The sequence below is a fragment of the Labrus bergylta genome, chromosome 8 (genome assembly GCF_963930695.1).
Source record: "Labrus bergylta chromosome 8, fLabBer1.1, whole genome shotgun sequence".
Taxonomy (NCBI): Eukaryota; Metazoa; Chordata; class Actinopteri; order Labriformes; family Labridae; genus Labrus; species Labrus bergylta.
Window position 1 is genome coordinate 1159373 of NC_089202.1, and position 23663 is coordinate 1183035.

Below are 23663 nucleotides of genomic sequence, written 5' to 3' on the forward strand. Positions count from 1 at the left end.
CCCATCAGTAGGGACAATTGGTCCCTGTGTAGCTATATCCAGACAAGTTGCTGCTAACCAATCGGGCCAGAGATAAGTGCAACACTGAGAAGTATTGATCCAGTAATAGTGGTTCATGCTTTGATTCTGACACTTTAACCCTGCAGACATAATGTCATAGCCTTTTATCCTTTCCTCTTAACACAAGCTGCCTATCTCTTACTAGCTGTCACCTCAACCTATATGGTTCCCAAAAGCTCCCCACTATAATCATTGTACTTTTTACAGACATTTTGCTCAAACTTTTTTGATCGATGTGTTTTACAAGTGCTTTGAGAGCATCTTGGCAGTCACTAAAGGGATGCCAAACGTTGACATTATATGCAAATTTTGTTTATTATCTTGCAGGCAGCACAGATCCTGCCTTAGTTGGGCTGGAGCAGCCCACAGCAACTTCCAAGCAAGGTTTATGCACAAGGGTTTCTAATTAGCTCTCTGAGGGCCACAGCTAGTGCAGCAGTTTTCACAACAGCCGTTGGGAAGTTGAAAAATTACTTGGAGGGCTCCATATGTTGCCCAGGAGGCAGAGACACAAATGGATCCTGTGTGGTTCACATAAGGAAACACTATGTAACATTAAGAGCAGACTTTCTTTCTTTCCTTTTTTAGGTGGAGAGGGAAAACCAACAAAAACAATGAACAGTGTTCATCATTAGTTATGTGTCTTTTGGCAACCTTTTTCTTTAAAAGTCCTTTTCCTAAAGAAGTGATTATTAGGACTTCCATTTAAAGATATCAGTAGTTTTAACTTTGTTAGCTTAAAAAGTCCCAATTTTCCCAATTTTTCATAAATCCCCAAAAATGTATGATCTACTAAATGTCTATGCATTTACCATCCAGTGCAAATTGAGCATTTGTCCCACAACAATTGTTTTAATTCATTTGTATGACAAAAATTACCTTTAAAAATACCCTATAAAAATAAAAAAGTACATTTTAGATGCTTGGAGAACTTTGAGTTGAATAGCTATGCAAGAACAGCAGTCTAGACCTGCATCATGGCAGTCCTTTAAAAGATATAGCTATTAGCCCAGACAGAAGCAAACTTTATGTAGAGTTAGGTTTGCCTAGGAAGGGATTACCTAACCTCTTTAGGTGCTAACTGAGCTTCTGGGTGATCTTATATTTACTTCCAAATCAGATTCATCCTCCCTCTCTGCCCTCTCTTTATAAACTGCTGTCTCAGTTTTTTCTTCCTTTACTCTCAATCAGCATGCGTTCTGCTTTTGACCCCAGCGGCACATAAAAAGACAATTTGCCTCATTAACTGAGGCATCACACAGGCTTTTTTAACTTATTGTCTCTTGCACCTAATCCAGCCCTTCATCTTAAACTTGGAATAAATTAGAACGATAACGATCCCGTGTGTGCCATTAGTCACAAATGAAGTGGTTAACGGGAAAAAAGGGGGGAGATAAGACTGAGATCTGATTTATAAAATGGAAGGCAGATTGTTGCGAAATGGCAGATCAAGTGTGCAAATTGGGAGCTGACATCTTGAGACAATGTTATTACCAAATGAGCTTTTGCTTTTCCCGCCCATCCTGATTCCAGCCCAGAGAGGCAAAGAAAAAGACACGATTGTGTTCAGCTAAGAGACATTATTCTTTAAACAAATACTTGAGATTATTAGGACCGATGCTGTCCTTACCTCTAAGATGTATTTGCTTTTAATTCATATATTTGATTGTGACACTTAAAACTATTTCTCTATTGAGACTCAGGACATTACGGACGAAATGACAGTTCTGAATAAATAGGAAATGTGAGCGGATGGGGTCTTGATATGAGAATACAGTGTTTGTTCAAGTCTGCAGCTACTGTTGGCTAAGGAATGTCTTTTGTTCTCAGGTGAAGCGTGTTCTGTATCTTTTGTTTTGACTTATCCTTATGGCTCACTACTTCTAATTTTTAGTGGAATCATTTATTTAAAACTGATTTTAAAGGAGGATCTTAAAGCTAAAATTGAAAAAGGGAAAAGAGTACAATAACCTAATTCAGTGAAGACGACAATTAACATGTAAAAACAAGCGAATGACACATCCCAGGCCGAGGTAGCATCACGTCTTTCTGAAGACGACAAACTGGTAGATTGAAGGTCTCTTGAATTCGGGCTGTCGCTGGGGGTAGGGGAGCTCTTGTAATTTGCAGAACTGAATCCATGAAGCGGGCATAAGGGAATAAGTTGGAAAGGGAAGAAGACAGAGAACAAACCTGGCAGGCACGTTGAGGCCATGCCAGTCCTGCCTGCGCCACGCAGTGTGGCAGGGGGGCAGTGCCAGGAAATGTGGCAAGAGGAGGAAAGATCAAACAACAAGGGCTGCAGATCTCCACCAATCTGCTCTGTATTAATGTCAGAGCCAAGGAGCAGCTGAACCAGACGTGATCCACAATGTGTGACAGTGATGCTTGTGTGTGTGTGTGTGTGTGTGTGTGTGTGTGTGTGTGTGTGTGTGTGTGTGTGTGTGTGTGTGTGTGTGTGTGTGTGTGTGTGTACGTGTGTCTTTATGACCATTTGCTGCAAATTGACCAAATGTACAATGACCTGGTTGTATATGTAACAACTCATAACTGTCAGAGAATGTGAACACTTCTCCAACTTGTCCTAAGAAACTTGGGGACAGCAAGACATCTTTGCTTTCTTATTGCATCATTAGCTTTTTCACTGTTAAACTCTAGCGAGAGTGCTTGGATCTGAGGTTTCATTCTGAGAGACACATTCTGATGTGTCTCTCGATGTCTGACGCACAGTAGCCCATTATGGAGAGGGGGAAACCTGGTGCCTGTACTGACACGCCTCTCAGCTCCAGTGGGCTCTACAACCAGGTCTGCATCCTGCTCCAAAAACTTGTGCTGTATAGCCGCAATAAAGCAAGCAGACGGCAAATGAGCTTTATGCTGCCATCGTTCTCTCCCAGACAGATGGCAAAATTAGACAATATGCTTTCCAAAATTACAACGAAATCACATGACGGCATGTCTGTCCGCCTGCCTGTCTGACTGCCTGTCTGTCTATCTGTCATACAGAATCCTAGCCATCTTGTCAACTAGTCAGACCTACATCGTCTTGTGTACCAGGCTGTAAACATGTTAATTTCTGCTTGCAAAATGGACAGTTTAACATTGGGTGTATGGGACACCCTAATAACTGCAGTCTTTTGCACTTCCTCTTTGGCTTCTTGGGTAATCCTTGTTAAAAATATAGTGTAAAGAACTATGTTATCCCATTGCTATATACAGAACACAGTGTGAGTAAATTTACATCCCCCCCTCACCAAAAAGAAAACATCTTACAAACCCCTACAAAAAGCAGAAATACATTATAACATAAAGTGTAAGTACATACATTCACACTTTGATAGTAAACAGTTAAAGTACCCACGACTCATAAATGTGAAAACGCAAATGCAAGTTTTTACATATTTAGATATATTTTAAGCTCACCTTACTCTCATCAGGAAATAATAAAATGTCAATTTGAAAGAAAAGTACATTCTTTGATTGACAAACTTTTTTCAAAGCAAATTTAAACATTAATGGCATGAAACTGGAGCTGAAGATGGTAGGATATACTTACCTTGAAATAAAAAATAGTGTTGTTGGACAATGTGAGTAAAAACTGGTGTGTAACACACCAGCTGAAATACGTAGTTGCGATATTCTTAAGAGACTATATATTCTGTGGAATGATCCCAACCACAGTCTGCTTATTGCTGGCTTTGATTTGGCCCTGCTGTCTGTCACTTTGGAGAAACCGCAGTCCCCTCTGTGATGGCTCTGTCTCCGTCTTTGTGCATCGTTCAAGCAATTATTCCCAGATACATGTTTTCAAATGGGATTGGACGTGAGGGAGGGTGGCAGGGAAGAGGGGGGTTTCATGTGAAAAAGTCATTTTGGCACTGCACTCTTCAGTTACGGTCATGCTCTGTACCAACGCAAATTAAAACTCCCCAGTAGCCTATGTAAATATGCTGCCTACTGTGCTGCGCTTTAATGAGCCATGATATGAAAGACATATAAAACCAATGGAAAATAACTGGCCACTTAAAGTTGGGGTGCATCTGACAGGTGACAGGAAGAGCAGGTTTAAGACAGGGTTGGTTGGTAGGGGTGGGTTTGGGGTTCGAAGGATGATGGGGGCAGACCAACTCTGGCATTCAGGAATAATCTGAAGCTGAGAGCTGCAAGGCAGAGGAAAGTAACCAGCTTTTTAGCCTCAGGCATTTCAAAGAATTCAGGTTGGTGGTGACGAGGGAGAGGGGGAGCAAGTGGGGATTGTGTGTGTGTGTGTGTGTGTGTGTGTGTGTGTGTGTGTGTGTGTGTGTGTGGAGTCTACTCATTTTTAAGGGGGTGGGATGTTGTTATGTGAGAAGTGAAAGCTGTTACTATGTCTTCTGCCTTGAGACACAGCTCATTGTCACCAACTTAAAAAATGTACATAATTTCCCTCTGCGCAGACACATACACAGAGCCCTCAATCCTCTAATAACCTGTCTGCTAAAAACCTTACAAGGATTACCTATCTGGAAATCTGCTTTGTATGCAGAACGTCTTGGTGAAATGGAAATAAGCAACTGTTCAAGATGGCGCCTCCAAAAAAGGGAACCACATCTGCACAAACCGATTAATCCGAAACATTCAGAGGAATCTCAAGTCATTTACAATATCACAGAATCCATAATCAAGATTCGCTGCCAAAGCCTGAGTCTGCGGCACAGAGTCAATGCCCAGTTCAATGAGGCCTGATGGAATGTATAATTTCATGACAGATGCACGCTTTCGCGGGGGAACACAAGGTCATTTTAACATTCACAGGCAAAAATACAACAACTTACCATAGAAAAGGAAATGCATACTCAATTATTACCGACCAAAAGGAAGCCATAGCAAATGGAATGCGTAAAATGATGTTCACAGCATACTATTTGTGAAATGCAAATTTAGCATTACAGATTTTTTTTGTTTCTTTTAAAATAAACTTATTTATGCAACTATTTACAAACACAGCATCAGGTGGGTATACATGTGTCTGTAATTGGACAAATCCTTATGTATAAGTAACATTAGTTAGGATACTGTTACTGTTAAGATTATAGGCTTATTGGTTGAAACAGGTGTCTCACTCAGAAGACACAAGTAGGGTAGTAGAGAGAATCACTCCCATGATTCCCCACCAGCCTCGACGTCATCTTTAGTTGTTGTTTTGGTTGAGAGCTTCATGGCGGTGGAATTTACATACTGTGCATTTAATGTGAAGGCAACATGCAAATTAGAAATTGGGGCAGCCGGGTAATTTTATATGGTTGACCAAACAAAAAGTAATGAAAGAACTGCATCTCTGGGGGTTATTAAAAGTCATCATGAAAAAATAAATATAAATTTTTAACATGCATAATGCAAAAATGTCAACAAACTTCAGTTAGGTTTTTAAATTTTGTAAAAAAAACACGTCTTCGAGTAATGGTATTGTGAAAGGGACTGTTTATAGAAATGACATATCCAAAATGAATGCAAATGTAATTCCACATTTGTTAGGTAATTTTTTTGCAAAAAGGTTTAATCTACCAGTTTTTTAAGAGAAAAGCATGTCGTCTTAATAGCTTGTTTTGAATTGTTCTGCTCCTGATTGCCCTCAAAACAAAAGATTCATGCAAACTCAAAATGGCAACATATCAATGAACACAGTTAATTTATGTCCATGTGATGAATTTATGATGCCGAAGTAAGATAATTCATGGTATGTGAAGATGCTGAGACATCTATCCGACCAGTTTGGGTCTTTCCGTATCCTGCCTACTCCAGCCCAGCTTGCAGAAAATCTTTACAGGAAGCCATCTCTCATCCTGCTAACTTTGTGTGACCTTGTGAGGCTGAATAGCCCTGTAAAATTGATTCAGCTCCTATAATAAAAGAGTATATTATCAACATTCTAATTATAATTAATACAGGCATCAGTGGTAGGCCTTTTATTTACGATAGGGGCCCATGGTAAGAAAACATTATAATAATCAGCCGCATTTTTTTATTGATGTGTTGATGAATGGCTCTCTCACACAAAAAAGTCCTATGAAAAGTCTCATTGGCCATTTCATACATGTGCTGATTTTGTCATTGCCAGTTTTTTTCAACGTAGCACCCCTTTCCCTCAACATGTCCTCTCGAGTCTTTACCCCTTTTGTTTGTATCATCTTAAGTCCCTGACTCCAAATGTTATTACCGACAGCTGTATCAGGTGATAGAGTCAACTAACCTCTAGAGGTGAATTATTGTGAGAAATCCAACAGTCCAACAGCAATGTCACACAAATGCCTGCTGGTCCTAAAAGAGATACTTAAGGGTATTGGCCACGGACATTTCAAAATATGTCGAATGTTAAATTCTTTGTCAACAATTGTTTGATCTTGAATTGAACACAAAAGTTCAATACACAGTCTATTTACAGCTTATTAAAATTATACTTCTTCTGGACCAATGCTGTTATACTTTCTCAATCATGTAGAGGTAACGGTAATTATCTGTTTTAAAAAAAAATGTTTCTTTTTTTTTTTTTTTCTCTTTTTAGAAATGAATTTGTGTAAAATTCCGTTACTCTCTTAAAATACTCTTTGAATGGATTGCTAACTTGTACCAGAATCCAGACTACTGACAAAGACAATTGAACTATACTTAACACTATCTGAAACTTCTCTATCTAAACCCTACTTCCTCAGTCAGAGTCTGTGAAATATAAAAGACAGCAGCCTTCATATCTAGGTTATCCTTCATAATTAGGTGTTTATGTAGCTCATGCCATTTCCCCTGTTTGATAAATGTAGTCCATCCCTCCTAATTTTACACAGAGTCAGAAAAAATGCTTATTTGTGCCTATCTTCCTTATTAATTCTCCTCACAAATCCTTGATTATTTTCCAATCCTTTCCTCTGATATCTCTGGCTCTGTTTGTCTGTTTCTCTTACTCCTCCACTGAGCAGTCTGCCTTCCTTCTCAATCGCCTGTTTTGTTTCCCGTTTTAATGAACAGTTGGATTCTTTTATTTCTCTACAAGTGCTGGATTTGCCTTATCACCCCCGTCCCTTTGAGGGTTGCCAATTGGTTTTATCCATGGATGTATCATTTCTTAGGCTTCCTCTTTTTTCTCCACAAAGAGAAAGAACCACTTCGTCAACAAGCCTCTCCGGAGCCAGAGATTAAAAACCTCAACATCACCTACCTTCCAGCGCTACTCCCAACTGGTTTGTGTAAAACTCAATTAAACTTGTCCCTACTGAATTGCACATTACAGTACATTAAAAGGAAAATTCTTCAAGCGTGATGACAAAGCTCAAACCAAGCTTCAGAGCTGCTATTTAGGAGCTTTCCTAAACGCTGTAGTCTTCAGGGTTTTAGCCTCATGTCAGTGCAAAAAGCGCTAAACACAAAAACAAAGAAAAGGTTTCTTTTGACACTGGAGAAAAACAAACTTTGTTTATTTATTTATTCATCAAAATGCTGAAAAATGCGGCGTTTGCTTGATATGTTTCTTACAACATTAAGGTCTCAGTTTATCAATTAGCTGTAAAAATGTTTTTTTTAAATGGTAAAACGTTCCCTTCTGATGATTAAAAGTAATTATTTTAAAAGTTCCAGGACATAATGATAGTTGTCAGCCATGTGACATTAGACATCTTTGTAAGACAGATGTTAATCTCTGGGGGAGGGGAAGGGTGGCTCTCTTATTTTTGATCTCAATTTCAGAGCTTGCTGAGTCGATAACAAATTATTCCACCGCCTTCATACAATCTGTCTAGGTGAAAAAGCAATGTTCATTGAAGCAATGCACTGAGGCATAGAAACAGAGCAGGTCGATGTGTATGTTAACTTCATTCACATGTCATAATGTGCTGCCTCAACATGATAGTAAACCTGAGATTCAAGCTTGGGTGACGGGGAACGACAGCCTCTACTGCTTTGTAGTTTGAATGGGAGAGAATGTGGAGAGTCAAACAAAGCAATAAGACAGTCAAATGGAAGGCTATGTATTGCTTTAACAATCTGGACAAAAAAAAACAAGAGGACAATCTGGACAAAAACTCATTTTCCCCTTGTGAGTTACTCTAGCGGTTTTCAGATTTGCACTCCTGAAAATGTATATAAATTGCAGGCAGAACTGAAGTCTTCCTGATTTGCCTCCAATGCACCTCACAGTGGGAGACTATCCCTATCAAACAGGGTAGTTTGAGGGGTTGGGGTGTCTCATGGGCAATACATTACATTACGTATAAAAAAGCAGCAGAATCAAACAGAATAAGATACTGTATGCGGTGTGTTTTATCACCAAAGGATCAGGAAGAACATACTGGGTAGCAGAAAACATAATGAAGCAGTTTCAGCATGTGCATGGAGATCGCAGTGGTCACGCTCATACAGTATATGGTTATGTGCTGGTCACATGATATAGACGTCACCATCCCATCCCGCTTACTCACAGTGAATTTTCCTCAATATTTCCTGCTGTGTTCTCAAATCAGCGTCCCTTCCTCACTTGGAAACTATACAAGGGGGCTGGTTGGAAAAAGTGACAAATTTGGACGTGTGCGTTCACACATGAAGCAACCCAAAAATGTCAGATCATTTTCAGATGTTTTGTGCATGTGTGAAAGCACAATTTTTCTCTTGTTCTTCCCCTATTCAGCCAACCTTCTCAACAGCTTCAAACCATTTCACTGTTCTTTGATATTGTTAAAATGCATCTGCATTCATCTTCCAATTATTATGCTCTTAACTTATTGTTTGTAAGCTGTTTCTTAATCATGTTATATTTATTATTTATTATGACGTGTGATGCTGCCCTCTTGGCCAGGTCACCCTAGTGAAAGAGATCTTGATCTCAATGGGTTAATTACCTGGTTAAATAAAGGTTTAACAAATAAATAAATAAAGTCACCCAAAGGTGTATTTGAGTGTAGATCAGTTGTCGAGGTGCAGTCTGTGTTTCTGGCCAAACATTCCCATCGTTTGACATTTGGGCAGACTCTGACTGAAACTGGGCTACAGACCAAGATCACTCCGCCTTGTCTTCTCTGCTTCCTTCTCAATCCTCTCCAACACGTGACATGTGTCACTGCCACAGATCTGCACTGGAAGATACAACCAGTTGAAGGTCAGGGCAAATTCCTATTGCTGAGAAAACAGAGGACATTTTTTGCACTGACTATTTAAAAGTTCAATTTTCTTGGATGCTTAGCATATTTCATGGTACTATAATTTGAGCGCTATAATGTGAAATTACCATTTGCCAAAGATGGGTGCTGCAATGGGTATGTCAATTTTCTTGTTCTTGAAAAAAAATAATCTTGTAGGGATTTAAAGGCGCTGTGATATTATATTTTTCACAGCAATGTAGACAGTGAGGAACTCATTTGATTTCTCATAATCAGCGTCAGACTCTGGGCCCTTCTAGTTTCAAAAATCAACAAAAGGAGAGAGCAGGGTGCACAATATTCTGTTACCATTTTGCAGAGGTTTTATGAGCCACATGTGTTTGATTGGATAGAAAAGGTATCCAAAATATTTAAGAAATTATTTTACATGAAATACAGGGACAGCTTTAGCATCATGCATCTAAATCAAGGCAAACAAACATCAATTAACTCAACTATTATTCAGTCCAAATTCATTTCAGAGGCCAGGTTAACTCAGACAGGGGGGAAAGAGGGCCCGGTGAAATAATTTGGCACTCACAATGTCCCACACTTAAGATTTGTAAGGATAGTGAGCAGAAAATCTGTTTACTATTGAAGCCGACTTCCTCGTTCTCTTCTTTGTGAAGGATGCCTTTGAATTATTCATAGTGAGAGCCATAGGCATATGCAATGGAAAAGTGCTGGAGAATATCACACAAAATATGGCATCCTCCATTATGTGTGCTCTGCCCAACATGCCCACAGACCTCATATAATGTAATTGGATAAAAGTCAGATGCTGCATATTGAGAAGCTACATAAGGCTGTGATACTCTTTAGAATCTCTGAGATGTGTGCTAATTGACTCAATAGCAGCTCCAGAAAAAAGATTGCATGGCTTATTGTCTTCATATATTTATCTCTAAAAACTCATTACTTTTGTGTGCAGTTACAAGAAATAAGTGGAATAAATTTACTCACAACAACTTGTGCTCAAAAAGCATGACCTTTCCCAAATAGAACAGGGGGTAAAAAACACAAAGTCTTACATTAGAATATCATTATTCTGATTTAGTCCAGCAATGATGTTATTGTTGTCATTTTTCTTTTGTGTGCAACTTGTCTCATCAGCATATTCTTGAGTGAAACACTATGACATGTGTTTTACATATCAAAACTGCCAAGCCTTTCATTTAAAGAGGCTTCATCTTCACTTACAACATTTTCATTGACAGGTAAAGCCCCAGATATTAGACATGGTGGTCTAATTAGTGTCTCTATCTGCTGTTGTATTCAAACACTAAAAGCCCTTGAAAGAAAAGGGACTGAGATAAAGCTAACAAATCAAGAGTGAAGAATTCAGATTCAGCTTTACTTGAGTAAAAGAACCAATAACAAGCTGTAAAACCGAAAAAGTTTTAATGTGCAAATGCCCACAAGTATAATATAAGCTTTTAAATCAATGCAAATAAATTACCCCTATGTGTTTATCGTAGCCTTAGTGATCATATAGAATACTATAGTATCTATATTGTTCAATAAACGACTCATAAAATGAGTGTGAGTTTCCAAATAGAGCAGATTGTTTTATAATAAAAGAATAAGCAGTGTTTTATATTCATATGTTAATAATGATCAATTACATTTTGCGTTTATTAAAAAAAACAACCTCTTATTGTTAATAAGATGTGAAATCAACGAGATTAGAGGAATTGCATTAACAACAACCAAGAGCTCAAAATTTCACCCTCAGATGTCTTGTGTCAAACAATAGCATCACGATGGTCCAATTGTTAAACTTGAGACCCTGGGTTAATAAGGTGTTGTACATTTTTTTTTTTTAAGAGAAAAGAACAGAACAAACGGTTAATCAAATCTTAAAATGTTTGACAATTGGACAATGGTTGATTGAGGAATATCCTTTGTTTAGGCCAAAAAAATGAATAAATGATGCAGTTTGTTAAGTAATGTCATATAAACATAGTGGAGTTAAAAGTACCATGTATACCTCTGTATAGCAAAAGAGCAACACAACAATTAAGTAAAAGCATCTCATTCCACAGCTAAAGCTAGCAAACCAAAGAGGAAGAGAGGACAATGATGGATGAGGTGGCTATCTTACTGTAGAAAGGACTCGGTGGGTATGCTTGCTTAATTCCTGACATGAAATATTACCTGAAGCACCCTACAGAGCAGATCTGCCTGGATGGTTGAACAGATAGCATCCATCCTTTCAGTATGAGAAACAAACAAACAAACAAAAGCTCCAAGACCCCTGACCCAACAAAGGAAGTACAACTGATAAGTAAGTACCAATTTCTCCCTCTCCTCTCGCCTCTCTCTTTTCTCTTTCAATAGCATTTCTCAGCCTTTGGCCCCGGTTTCACCTTGCTATGCCTGCACCTTTCTTTTAAAGGTTCTGATGCCTGCCAACTTTCCTCAGGCCTTCTTTTAATATTTTTCACTTATAAAAGAAAAAGGGGAAAGCAGGGAGATGATAAATTCTACTATTGCCAGCTAAGGGCTTCCATCTCCCAAACAGTAGAAAATCCAGTCCAAGACACTGCTGTGCGCATTAGGAAGCTGTGGGTTTAAGCCTTGTCCGCAATGATCAAACCAGGATTTATGAAGCATCATAACTCCGACAACATCCAGCAGCTTATTAATTTTATATATTTCTGTCCATTCCCTGATATTTCCAGCCTTGACAGTCACTCAAGATAAGCCAAAAGCGTTCTGACAGGATGGAGTGTGTATATATTTTTCACTGTTCTGCTGCTCCCCTCCAGTTGAATAGGTTTAGCAGGAACCTTGAGACTGCTGTGAAGTGATTTGTCTCTGGTTTTTGTCTTCACTTGCAACCTTCCCATTTGTAAGGGCCCTTAAATCAGCCTTGTAGCCGCTAAGCCACGAGAGCAGGGCATTCAACAGACAGGGAGGAGACAGAGAGAGGAGAAGGAGGTGGGGGGGGGGGGCTCCACTGTAGTATCACACATGTGGTTGAATTTTAATCAAAACACTCACTAATCACCAGTTGCAGGCCATCTTTATAAAGGCCAGCTCTCCGATATGAGAGGGCAACATGCTGATAGGGTTTAATGTAACTAGAGTCTAGGTTGAAGGCTTGATTTAATGTGGCCCACAGGAAAACTGAGCAAGACGTAGAATGAAGAAAGGAATAAATTGCAGTTCTTTATGCAATGATCTCAAAATATCACATCAACAAAGTCAGAACCCATTACCAGAATCCCTACTTGAAATAGGGGGGATCATCTGTGAACATCACGACTGTCCCAAATGCTATTTCTTGACAAGCGGAGGTTACAGAGGATCTTGACAGGATGTTTCAAGATAACTCCCTTAACCTTTTGAACCCTGATTTATTTTAAATGTTTCATCTTTGAATTGAAAAGATGATCAAACAGGCTCAAATATTGAATGTTATCCAGTGGTTTGGATGATAGATTCAGTACAACTATTCTACTCATCACATGTCATAATAATTCTAAATCTGTTTTACTTACATTTTACCAAATAATAGCCTTCACTCCCAATGCAAAACTCTGGCTCTTACAAATGTCAGCAAGGCATGTCCTGTTTTGGAATTTTGGAATGAATGAATTTTTAAATAAACAAATTGTTCTTAAGGTTAGAGATCTCCTGAAGTCCTCAATACGTTTCTAGATGTCTCAAAGCTCTTATGCTGTACTCAGTGTTACTCCCTCCATCCTTATTCCTCCAGCCACCATAACTCTTTCCCGACCAAGTAAACTGGCCACATCAACTATCACAACCAGCAGTGTTTGACTAAGAAGCTAGCATGCACTTGCAGGCCACAGCCAAAGTGACTGAAGCACACAGCGGTGAGGAGGCAGGCAGTATGTAATCTCTAGGAGCTGTTGATACAGGGAAACACACAGGGTTTGGGTCAAAGGGATTAAAATGGTGGAGGTGCTGGTTGTAAGAAGGAGAAGGGCTGTGAAATAGTGGTGGGAGCAGCAGGTGAGCCACCCCATAAGAGAGAAGAGTGGGGAGATTACAGGGAAAATGGCGCAAGGGGGATTCCTGCATGGAGAGGGGATGAAGTGACTCCACAAATGGCATCGGAACATAGCATTAGTAGCTACTATTCAACAGTATGCAGGCTTAGCAAGCTCAGGGCATCAGGATAGGAGTCCACAGGTTTTTCTTGCTGGCCAGGTGATGTTTAGTTTCTATAGGTGACAGGTGTAAGGAAATAATGGTAGAAGAAGAAATGAAGAAGTGCTGAAGGCTCTGTTAGTTGGTCCCAAGACATACCTGGCATATGCCTGGAAATGGTTAGCAGTAGTCAGCAGTACCAGATCTAATAACAAGTGATGAAGTAGTTAACAATAAGAAAGTCATTGTTTGTTTTAGTTAACCAACAATATTTTGGACATGTAGACCAAGCAAGAGACAACTAACGTAGTCATGTTTTTTAAATGCTCAAAGGTAAACCGTCTTGATAGAATTTCTCTTGTGGGATGTGTAGACTGGGCAAACAACAACATACAAACAAAAAAACAGAAAAGTGTCATCAGCAGAGTTCACCTAAACATGTTACAACAATGATCAATCTTTTTTATTTCTCTACGTTGAAACCAAGAATGGCAATTAAAGTCCTCAAAACAGAACTCCACAAAGCAATGTTTGATATCACGGTGGCACGTTCACTTCTTACTGACAGTCTTCGCTTTCTGACTGTCTCAATATTGTCAAGGCCAGAACAATATAATCTATCTAAATCAAAGGAAGCCAACTCTACTTCAAAATGTGTGAGCAAACATGCCAATGTTCTCAGTAAGGAGGGAGATATATGAGCCTAAAAGCCTAAAACCAAAATACTGTAACCATGGCTTCTATTTCCCTTTCAGTGTGTTTCAAAAAACCTGCATGATTTCTTTTTCTCTTTTTTCTTAACCCAGTAGAGATTGGTGTTACATTACACATTGAATAGACTTGTGTTTCCAGCATTCTAGCCCTCCTCTAGCAGTACGCTGGCTAGTGGAGCGATGACAGATTGGTTTCCACTCAGTGCACTGGGGAGCACAATGGAGTGGCTTTGACAGAGTTAAGAGAAACAGTGCATGAATGCCCCCCCTGCAATATCTTCTTGTCTGTACCTATGCACTCACAATTCTCTCTCCCATTCTCTCTCTCCCCCCTCTCTCTCTCTTATTCTCTCTCTCTTTCTCACTCCCTCTCTCTCGTCCCTTGGGCTTCGAGAATGGATGGCCCTGTCTGACCTGTAAGACACTGATGTCTAGTCCTCCACACAACTGTACCTACAGCGTGCATGTCTGCTGCCCTACTGCTCTGTCCACTCTCTCTCACCCTCACACACTCTCAGTAAGCACACATAAGGAACAGTGCTCCCCGTCTCTGTCATCCAGTCCCGACAGGCAGAGGTCAGCAGAGCTCAAGCACTAAAGCAACCTTAAGGAGGTAGGGTTGGGTTCATAAGCAGCTGATATTGCTGTCATTGTAAGAGACAGCCATATAGCAAATGATGTTTATAACTCTTAAAATAAAGAATACAAATCTAGTGACTTAAACCAGAACAAGAAGCTCTGATACATCAATTAATTAGCAGCCTAAAGTTCCTTAGAATTACAATCTTATTGGAAAATTACTGCATGCAAACAAGCAGATCGGCTGATATTAATTACTGATTCTGTGGCTGTTTTTTCCCAAATTAAAATTGTGTATTTTTTTTAATTTGCTTATATTTACAAAACTGTATTAATCTACATTAACCGTAACAGCACAGTATGGTCACTACAAACCCCATAGTATTGCGCACACGTATGGTAAAAAACGAATTGTTTAACCCACCCAATGCAAGTATATCCTTTGGCATTTATTTATGATTAGTAGAACTGCTAACATTACTTTGGATAAGGTACTGAAGCTGAAGTTGGCTTGCAGTTGGGATCCCCCAGTGCATTGCATTGAACAAATGAGAAAAGAAAAACTGCGATATAACACCGATACGGTGATCTGAAGACTTAATAATGTAATGTTTTTTTCCATGCAGGTGTACAATCAATACAATGGATTAGCTGCAATGGTATGTATAAAGGTTATCACCAATTTTCCAGCATGAAAGCATTGGTGACCCCACAAACTATTTTGTAACATGTTGAGCTATTTCAACAGGAAAAATCTGATTATGTTTTGCCCAACCTAACAAATTGATTTGCAGGGGTATTCATTATCAAAGGATAAATGGGTCCGGCTCCAACAGACCCTATAAACCTCGAATGGAATTGTTTCAACATTCTTCTGCAAGTGTTATTATTGAAACAGTAAGTGTTTTTTATCAAGGCTGCATATGTGTTTTTCTTCCTCTATCATGATCTCTTTTCCTTCACTGTGGGCTTTCTTTCACAGCATTGTCCAGTCTCACTCAGTGCACTGGGGTTTCACCTAGACTCAGTTTCACTAGTTTAGTTCCAGTCACTGCAGCGCTGTCAACCCTTAGAGAGACTCGAACCGTGTGGTTTTTCATCACACTGACTGGCCATCTAAACAGCCCTCCAACCAAGTGATTCCTCTATCTCTTTCCTCCCATCTCTCTTGCTCACTCTTTGACGTACACACGCTAGCACGCAGTCACACACTCACACACACCACACACACAACACACACCACACTGTGAACCCCCCCCCCCCCAAAAAAAAAGACTGTGTGGATGGGCAGTAAGAATCCCCAATTACAGCTTTCGTCTCTGATTATCCCTGTACACTAACTCTATGGAAAACAAACCTACACACACACACACACACACACACACACACACACACACACACACACACACACACACACACACACACACACACACACACACTTGTTCAGGTGGGGGCTGAAACATATTCAGGCCTAAAAGTAAGCTAACAGCTTTAAAACACAACATGGACTCTCTTTCTCAGAGTTTAATTCTGATAAAAGATGCTGCAGTAGAAAAACATGTAGATTATGTAATTTGGGTGGAAGGTTATAAAGGGAGATAAACAATAAATATAATCACATGAAGTTGCAGTTACTAATGAAATTAAATGTAACAACCCCCCCCCCCCCCCCCCGCCTGCACTGAACACAGAGGAGATATTCTACATTTTGTAAGAAGGAAAGTGCTCAAAATCCTATAAAGAAAAGTGGCATATATATGGATTAAAATGTGAAAATAACCTAAAAAAAACATAATGCCAATAATTCCTGTGCACTTGCATTATTTTGAGCTCAAGCAGGTGTACATCAGGGATTCAGAATACAGTTACCCCCCCAACACACACATATATTAAATAACATTAAAATTACAAAACCAGCAATAATTCAGCAATGCAATATTTCTGTAAAAAATGTTGAAGTGACACACACAGAGCATTAACCTTAACCATAGCCATCTGCCAGCATGCGCAGGTGAGAGAGAGAAATATGCTGTGCTATATCGCTCTTAATGTATACACAGAAAAAAGTGACAGTGTTGCTATTATACATTTGGATAGTGCATATTTTCTAATTTTGGCTACCAACTTTTGGACCTCAGTTACAGCTGGTTTCAGCTGTTGTTACAAGAGTCAAAAAACAAAGAACTTATCCATCAGCATCATATTTCAAGAACACAACGTTGTTTGCTGTGCTGTTAGCTGGCGGCTAACTATATTGTATTTTGAGGTCCATGCATAGCCACAAAATAAAAAATCATCTAACATGGCTCAGCCTTCATTCAAGATTCATACCAGAGCAAAAGCTTTATACCAAAAGCAAGCTCAGTGTAGTCCAGGTACTTCACTCAGATGATTATAATGCCACGAGGGTGCAATACATCACTCTTATTAGCCACACTGGAGCACAATGGTATCATAATTAATGGTCACAGCAGGATTGAACGCTGCCCTGACATGGAAAAGTGGGCCTACTTAAGCTCTACAAGGCATTTAAATATGCAGAGTGAATGGCACAACCCAAACCCTCCTGCTCTAAGGACAGCCCACGCTCATTAGCCTGAAACCTTCTGTGGCACTGATACAAGGACGGCTTGCTTTACTCACACAGAACACAAGCTACAAGCACATACTCAAACATATGCATTCAGAATTCACCTTTAAAATGTAAAGTTGCATGGTGATATATAAAAAGGACAATCTTGTCTCTCATCAGTGCCCATCACCTCTTTTACATTTTTCTGCTGCATTGTTGCTTTTGTCTTAAGGCTTAGTCTACACTGAATGCAGATGGACATATATGTGTCAGCAACCATTATGCAAATGTTTCTGTGTAATGGCGGTTGGTCTGTGTGTGTTTGTTTGCAGTGAATGGGGGTGCTGTGGCAGAGTGTGGTGTCTGGTGCTCAAGTTATTCTGTCTAGCACAGGGAAACTGGCTGCGTGGTGCGAGAACAATGCACATAAAAGGCTGTCGGAGGAAGCGTCTGGAGCTGATGTCTTTCACATGGCTCTGAATAAAGCAGCTGAATAAAGTGTGTGTGCATGTATCTGCATGTAGTTTATATGCTTATGAGTGAGACAAAACAAAGGGAAAAAAAGCCCTCTTGAATATGTTTGTAGTCAGGAGAAAATAATAAGTGTGTGTTCCTGTCTTAATCATGCATAGCAAAATGTGTGTGAGTGTATGCACATGAATGCCTGTACTCTTAAATATATGTGTGGGGTGTTTAAGTCCTCTTAGATTGCCGTTTGATTTGGATTTTCTGTCCTTAACCCACCGTACACTCCTCCTCTCCTCTTCATAAAGCCAGCTTTACAACTTCTCCTCGGTCGCTTTTACAAAAGCTTCAGCAGCAAGACATACAACTACACAGCTGCCAAATGCCTAAACCAGCCACTCCTCTCCACCCGGCTCACTCCAGCCTGACCGTACTGAGCTATCGCTTGGCTCAGTGCAATCAATTATTGTTGCAGTGGAATCATTAATAATTTCCTAATGAAAATGATTCTGTTGATCTGTTGTCTTTTAATTAAACATAATTAGTCGGCTGCTCAGAGCTGTAGTAAGGAGCCCTTTAGGGTACAATTTTGTTTTAATACACTGATAATGAAATTTTACATTGTGTCAGTTGTTTAGTTATTATTCAGTCACACTATTTCACCATGTTCCCAGATAAAAGATAACAACCCTTGCACCTCCTATTCGCTTAAGTCATTTGAAAAGATAAAGGTTAAAATGAACATTAACATTTTGAACTGTAAGAGTCCTCTCCGCCTATGCTGCATGCTGCTAGGATGCAGTACGGGAGACTGTGCATTGTTTTAGCTTTTATTTCTCATGGAATATATTAACTTACGATGTCCTTTGCATTACGTTGCAGGTTTTGTTTTAAAACAGTGTCAAAGAGATATTACATCTTTCCAGACAGGTCATATTAGTTCATCTAATGCCTCAGAGGTCTACAGCTTGGGAGCAGAGGGATGAACAAATTAAGACATAAAAAGGGATCTGACTGAGAGGACTTAGAGAATATGAAATATTACAAAGTGACAGTGAGTTGGCTAATTTAGCACTGTCCAGGCTTGTGTAAACCGGCCTAGTTACGTTGGTCAATTTCTGCATGAACAATAGGCTAAGTTGCTCGGAGACTTATTCGACATGCTATATCAGAATGTGGTCTGCTTTAAGAGGCTTACAGCTGAAAAGTTGAAGTGACCTTTGAATAATGCCACATAATGTGGTCACATTGAATGTGTTTAGTTTCAATGGGCTAAGATATCAGGTAACAATGGGTCTCACATTGAAAATGAATGACTATTATATTTTAGACCAAAAATGATACTTGTCCTTAATGGTACACTGAGACCCTACAGTACACTGTAGAGAATTTGTCCAAATTGAATTACCCTAATAGAAAAATTTGGAGACACAATTTTAAAAAAAACAAACAAACAAAGCCGGTGGTGTTTTTTAAATTCATGATATTAAAAATGCCTTTCAAAAAAGAAAGGCCACAGTGTTTAAAAATATATTAAATCAATGGATTACTTTGGGTAAAGTCTTAATAAAAAACAAATGCATCGCTGGCCTCGCTATTTTGACGAGTTTTCACCATAAGCCAAATATTGAATAAAATATAATCAAAACATGGCTAAAGTAAATGCTATACAGTTTGGATTAGTTACATTATTTCTCTTCTGTCATTAATGCAGCACTTTAACAGAGCCATACAGAGCCTACTAACTGCTTTACAATCTGTTGTTTATCAGTACGGAAAGTTTTGAACTTGTTCCTCTCTCTCTCTCTCTGGGTCCCTGTCTGTCATTCTCTCCCTCTCTCTTCTCGCTCACCAGTGTTACTGTAACATATAATTACTCTGCAGACTTGCCGCCTTTTTCTAAAACTTCAGCAGTTCAAAGAAACTGTCGGAGTGTGGAGGAGAGCATTGTGGGAGTTCCAGGTGGATTTCTCGATAATGAGTAAGCGCAATTGTAAAGTTGAGAGTTTTAGTAAGGGCTGGCTGCTATGGCTCTTCCTTGGAGTTTAATGTAAAACAAACAGGGGCATGCTGACAGCCTGGGAAGAACAGATATTGCAGGTTTGCACTTTCTCTTCAGGGTTTTCACTGCCCCTAATTAAAACATTTCTTAAATAAAAATGTAATAACCATGAAAAGTCAGTGTGAATTTGATTTGAGACATTTAAATGCCTCATATATTGTCTTTGACTTCTAAGTTCTTTAAAAGCTCCTAATGATAATACAGAGACTGAACTATGTTTGACATTATATGGTTAGTTTGTATCGGTTCTGATGACCAGGGGCATCCTGTGGGGGACCTGACTACACCGACCTGCCGCTTGTTACTCACTCCACTACATGTATTATATATTACACAGCATGTGGTGTAACTCTCAGTGGAATCACTTATCTGAATTCTGTCCTCTCTCCCTCTGCATATTTCCACACTTCCTGCATGACAAGTTTGGGGACACAGGATGAATTTGTGCAAAATGTCATGCAAAAATCATAGGACAGAACACCCAACAGTAAGCTACAGCCACTCAAACCAATCACCAGCACTTACTTAGAGATACTCCCCCATAGATTCACGCTGGCAAGCATCCAAAGTGAACTGCTACTATCTTTGCAGGCAGCCATAAAGAGCCGAGACCACTGAAACGTGGGCCAAAAACATATTTTGCAGGCATGCTGTGTATTGAGATATTCACTGTTTTCCAAAAGTAACGTATCCCAGGGAGCAATGAAGCAGCCCACAGAGGAGAAACAGCACAGGGGTGAAGATATAAAGAATCTGGACCAAAGCTGGTGGAAAGGAGTTCCTGTTGGACTTTTTTCCTTTAGTTCATCAACTATAGTTTCGACATGATAAACACAATTCCAGCACTGGACAGTCAAAACTAAATTCAACAAAGATCTGATATTTTCAGGATGCTGACATTCAATATCACCTCAAGAGGGTGTCCCCTCATGTAGACTGGAATGTTTAAAGAGCTCAATGAAAAGAATGGCTGCTCAGAAATTGAGTCACATTCCAGACGCAAGAGTCAAGTAGCATCAAACACTTCACCACTTTCTGAACTTACTCATATAGTCCACCTCAAAAAGTAGCCCAGAGCAAGATGTGGAACAATTTTGAAAAGAGAGCTGGGTAAAACCGACTCTCAACCAATTTATCCCGAGCTTTGTGGAAATGTTGCCACAAAATTGTACAAGTAAAGTGTGTAATTACACTGCCTTTTAGGCCTTGCAGTAGTAGTATTTGATTGTTTGATATTTGTTTATAATATATTTATTTATATTTATTATTATACATAAGTAAAATGTTTTCATGAGGTTAAATCAAGACAGGTTTTTTGAAATGTTAATCAAAAGTAAATTAACAATCTAAACAAAATATTTAAAAAATGTAATAAAAAAAGTTTAATCTTTCAATATGAATATATTTGTTAAAAGATGTGTTAAAATAAACAGTTTTAAATAGTATCTGTTTGATGTGATTATTTATTTAGCAAGGTTATGTCTCAAGAGTAGCAACTATGAGGGAACAAGAAATACTTAACTTCCAGTCCAAGATTAAAATTAATTCAACATCCTCTCTGTTATCATTTATCATCAGTTGGCAAGCGTGTGAAGAATCTTGTGAAGGATTTACTGTAATGAACTTACACAGTACAACATAGAACGACTCTCACAAGGGGCTGTTGGAGATAATATTGTGTTTAATTTAATAAGGTCAAACTGGAATTGACAGACAAAGGAACTGTCAGAGATACACAGCCGAGGTGATGATGCTGCTTATGCTGTACTTGATGCTATCTTGAGGAAACGTGTATGAACAGTGGCAAAGAAAATTCCCTGGACTTAAAAAAGTTTAAAAAAACAAACGGTTTTGGCCTTTTTTGTTTCATGCAGTCAGTCTCCTCGCAAAAAGATTAGAAGATTTTAAAGAAGTGCATAATCTTCTTTAACAGCTTATCAAAACTTTAATGATTTGGTGATAAAGAGCACAAAGTTAAGTAGCCGGTTAAGAGGATAACTCCCCAGTGCAGTCTAGTGATTAGTAGATGAGAATTGGAAGACTGAAAATCCGGGTTGCAAATCCTACTCCTGCCACTTATTCACTATAAGAGAGAAGAAGCTCCATTTCAGCTTTGGGGGTATTGTCACGGGGTAATCATTTTTTGAAAAGTGATAAATAGAGCCTTTTTCCTTCACCCTTTGGATCCCAAACACATCTTTATTTACGTATTTATTTTGCTCTGTCTCTCTGGTTGAAACCCGTCAAGACCCAATTACAGCTGCAGAAGCCTTGTGCTTTCATGAGAAGTGACACTACAGACCGAAGTGTCAGGGCTGTGTACAGTTTAAGCATCATCCCATACAATTTGCAACAAAGAAGGCTTGCTTCAGATCCTACAGATCCATGTTAGGCTATTTTAATGAGGGTTTTCTGAACAATGCAGCAGAATGAGGAGTGTACTATGACGGTGGGTCATTATTCCTTTAAGGATCATAGTAGAAAAATATTTTCTGACAGATATCTAGGGTTTCTTTCAACATATACACAAAAATCTATATCTGGTTTAAGGCTTGTATGATTTTTTTCTGATTTAATAGAGATATACAGCTCAGCCTTAAGTCAATTAGTGAGGGAACAAATGAAGCAGAATGGCAAACCCATCTTCACTTGTGCTTTGCTCGCTATCTGCACTGAGATAGAGATTCACTTAGTTTAAAAGAGAAAACGGGTGCATTAATTACCTCAGAAGAAGACCATTAACTTTGTGTGTCAAGTGATGTTTCTCAGTTCCTTATCAGAATTTTAGTGATAAAAATGACTCTTTGGAGTTAAAGCAATATGGTGTAGGAGTGGGTGCATGCATGTGTTGTGTGTCCCTGTAGCTGAGTATATGCAATCATTTGTGCATTTTGACTTTGAGAGGCAAGGAGAGCAAGAAAAAGAGGTGAAAAAGACAGACGGCGACAAAGAAAGGCAGGAGTAGAGTGGATGGAGAATTGTCAGTGTCTTTGCAGTGATGCTGTGGTGTGGTGCGTTACGCTGCAGAGAGATAACAGGATGCCGCGCTGCTTGCTTACCTTTGCTGTACACCACACAGTTGTTTTTGTTGTCTTCTGCTCCCTGCCAAGTCACATCCAACAGCCACCTGGGGCCTGCGCTCAGCACAACCGGGACCGTGCTCTTCGTCTTCTGGACGGGGACAGATAACAAATACTAATCATTTGTTTATTTTGGTGATTAAAAAAATATTAATAACCACTGAGTTTTGGTCCTCAGCTGCTATGAAGAGCCATAAACAGATCATTTTAACTACTTTACAGTGATCACCTTTAGTCTCCTCAAAACAATTCTTTACATTGCTGGTAAGATTTCAGAATTAGGGCAGGTTTTATTTGTTTGTCAGTGTGCATAGACAATGGCTGCTCAGTGGTTTGATTGATTACAAATGATTGGAGGAGCCCGGAATTTCATCAAAAGGTGGAATGGTTGTCCAGGGTTTTATCCAGTGATTCAGCATTAGAGAGCCTGGATTAAAAATAAAATCTAAGGTGTTTCAGATGTCCAAAAAAAGTTCAAAAAGATGGTGACTATCAGAAAGAAGGAAACAAGTGTTAAGTCTTCACTTAGGGCATATTGTACCTTGCTATTGCTAGAATCTCACTATTTTCTGAATCAGGCAGGAAATAATTTAAAGAATCAGTATCAATTTCAAAGGGTGATTGAAGTTACAGATTATTTTTTAATATACCAGAAAAAAATAATTCTTAATGTGTCAGGTCATTTTTCCTCGAATGTGGAATTTCATTTCTCAGAAAAACAAAATAAAACAGGGTGTCCAGCTTCTACCATAACAGATTCATACAAAAAAAAAGAAATGTATATATATATATATATATATATATATATATATCTATATATATAGATATATATATTAGGGGTGGGAATCACCA

At 39.0% G+C, this 23663-nt stretch overlaps 1 protein-coding gene across 5 annotated transcripts in view; it reads right to left on the bottom strand.

Moving 5' to 3' along the window:
- zfpm2a (zinc finger protein, FOG family member 2a) overlaps positions 1 to 23663 on the bottom strand; it is a 105154-nt gene that overhangs the window by 15921 nt on the left and 65570 nt on the right. For 4 of the 5 annotated variants that reach the window (XM_065957792.1, XM_020633925.2, XM_020633910.2 and 1 more), the window contains one exon: positions 22791 to 22902. In XM_065957792.1, coding sequence (XP_065813864.1) covers positions 22791 to 22902 — 112 coding nt within the window. The remainder of the gene's footprint in view (positions 1 to 22790; positions 22903 to 23663) is intronic. The other variant, XM_065957791.1, reaches the window with a different exon arrangement.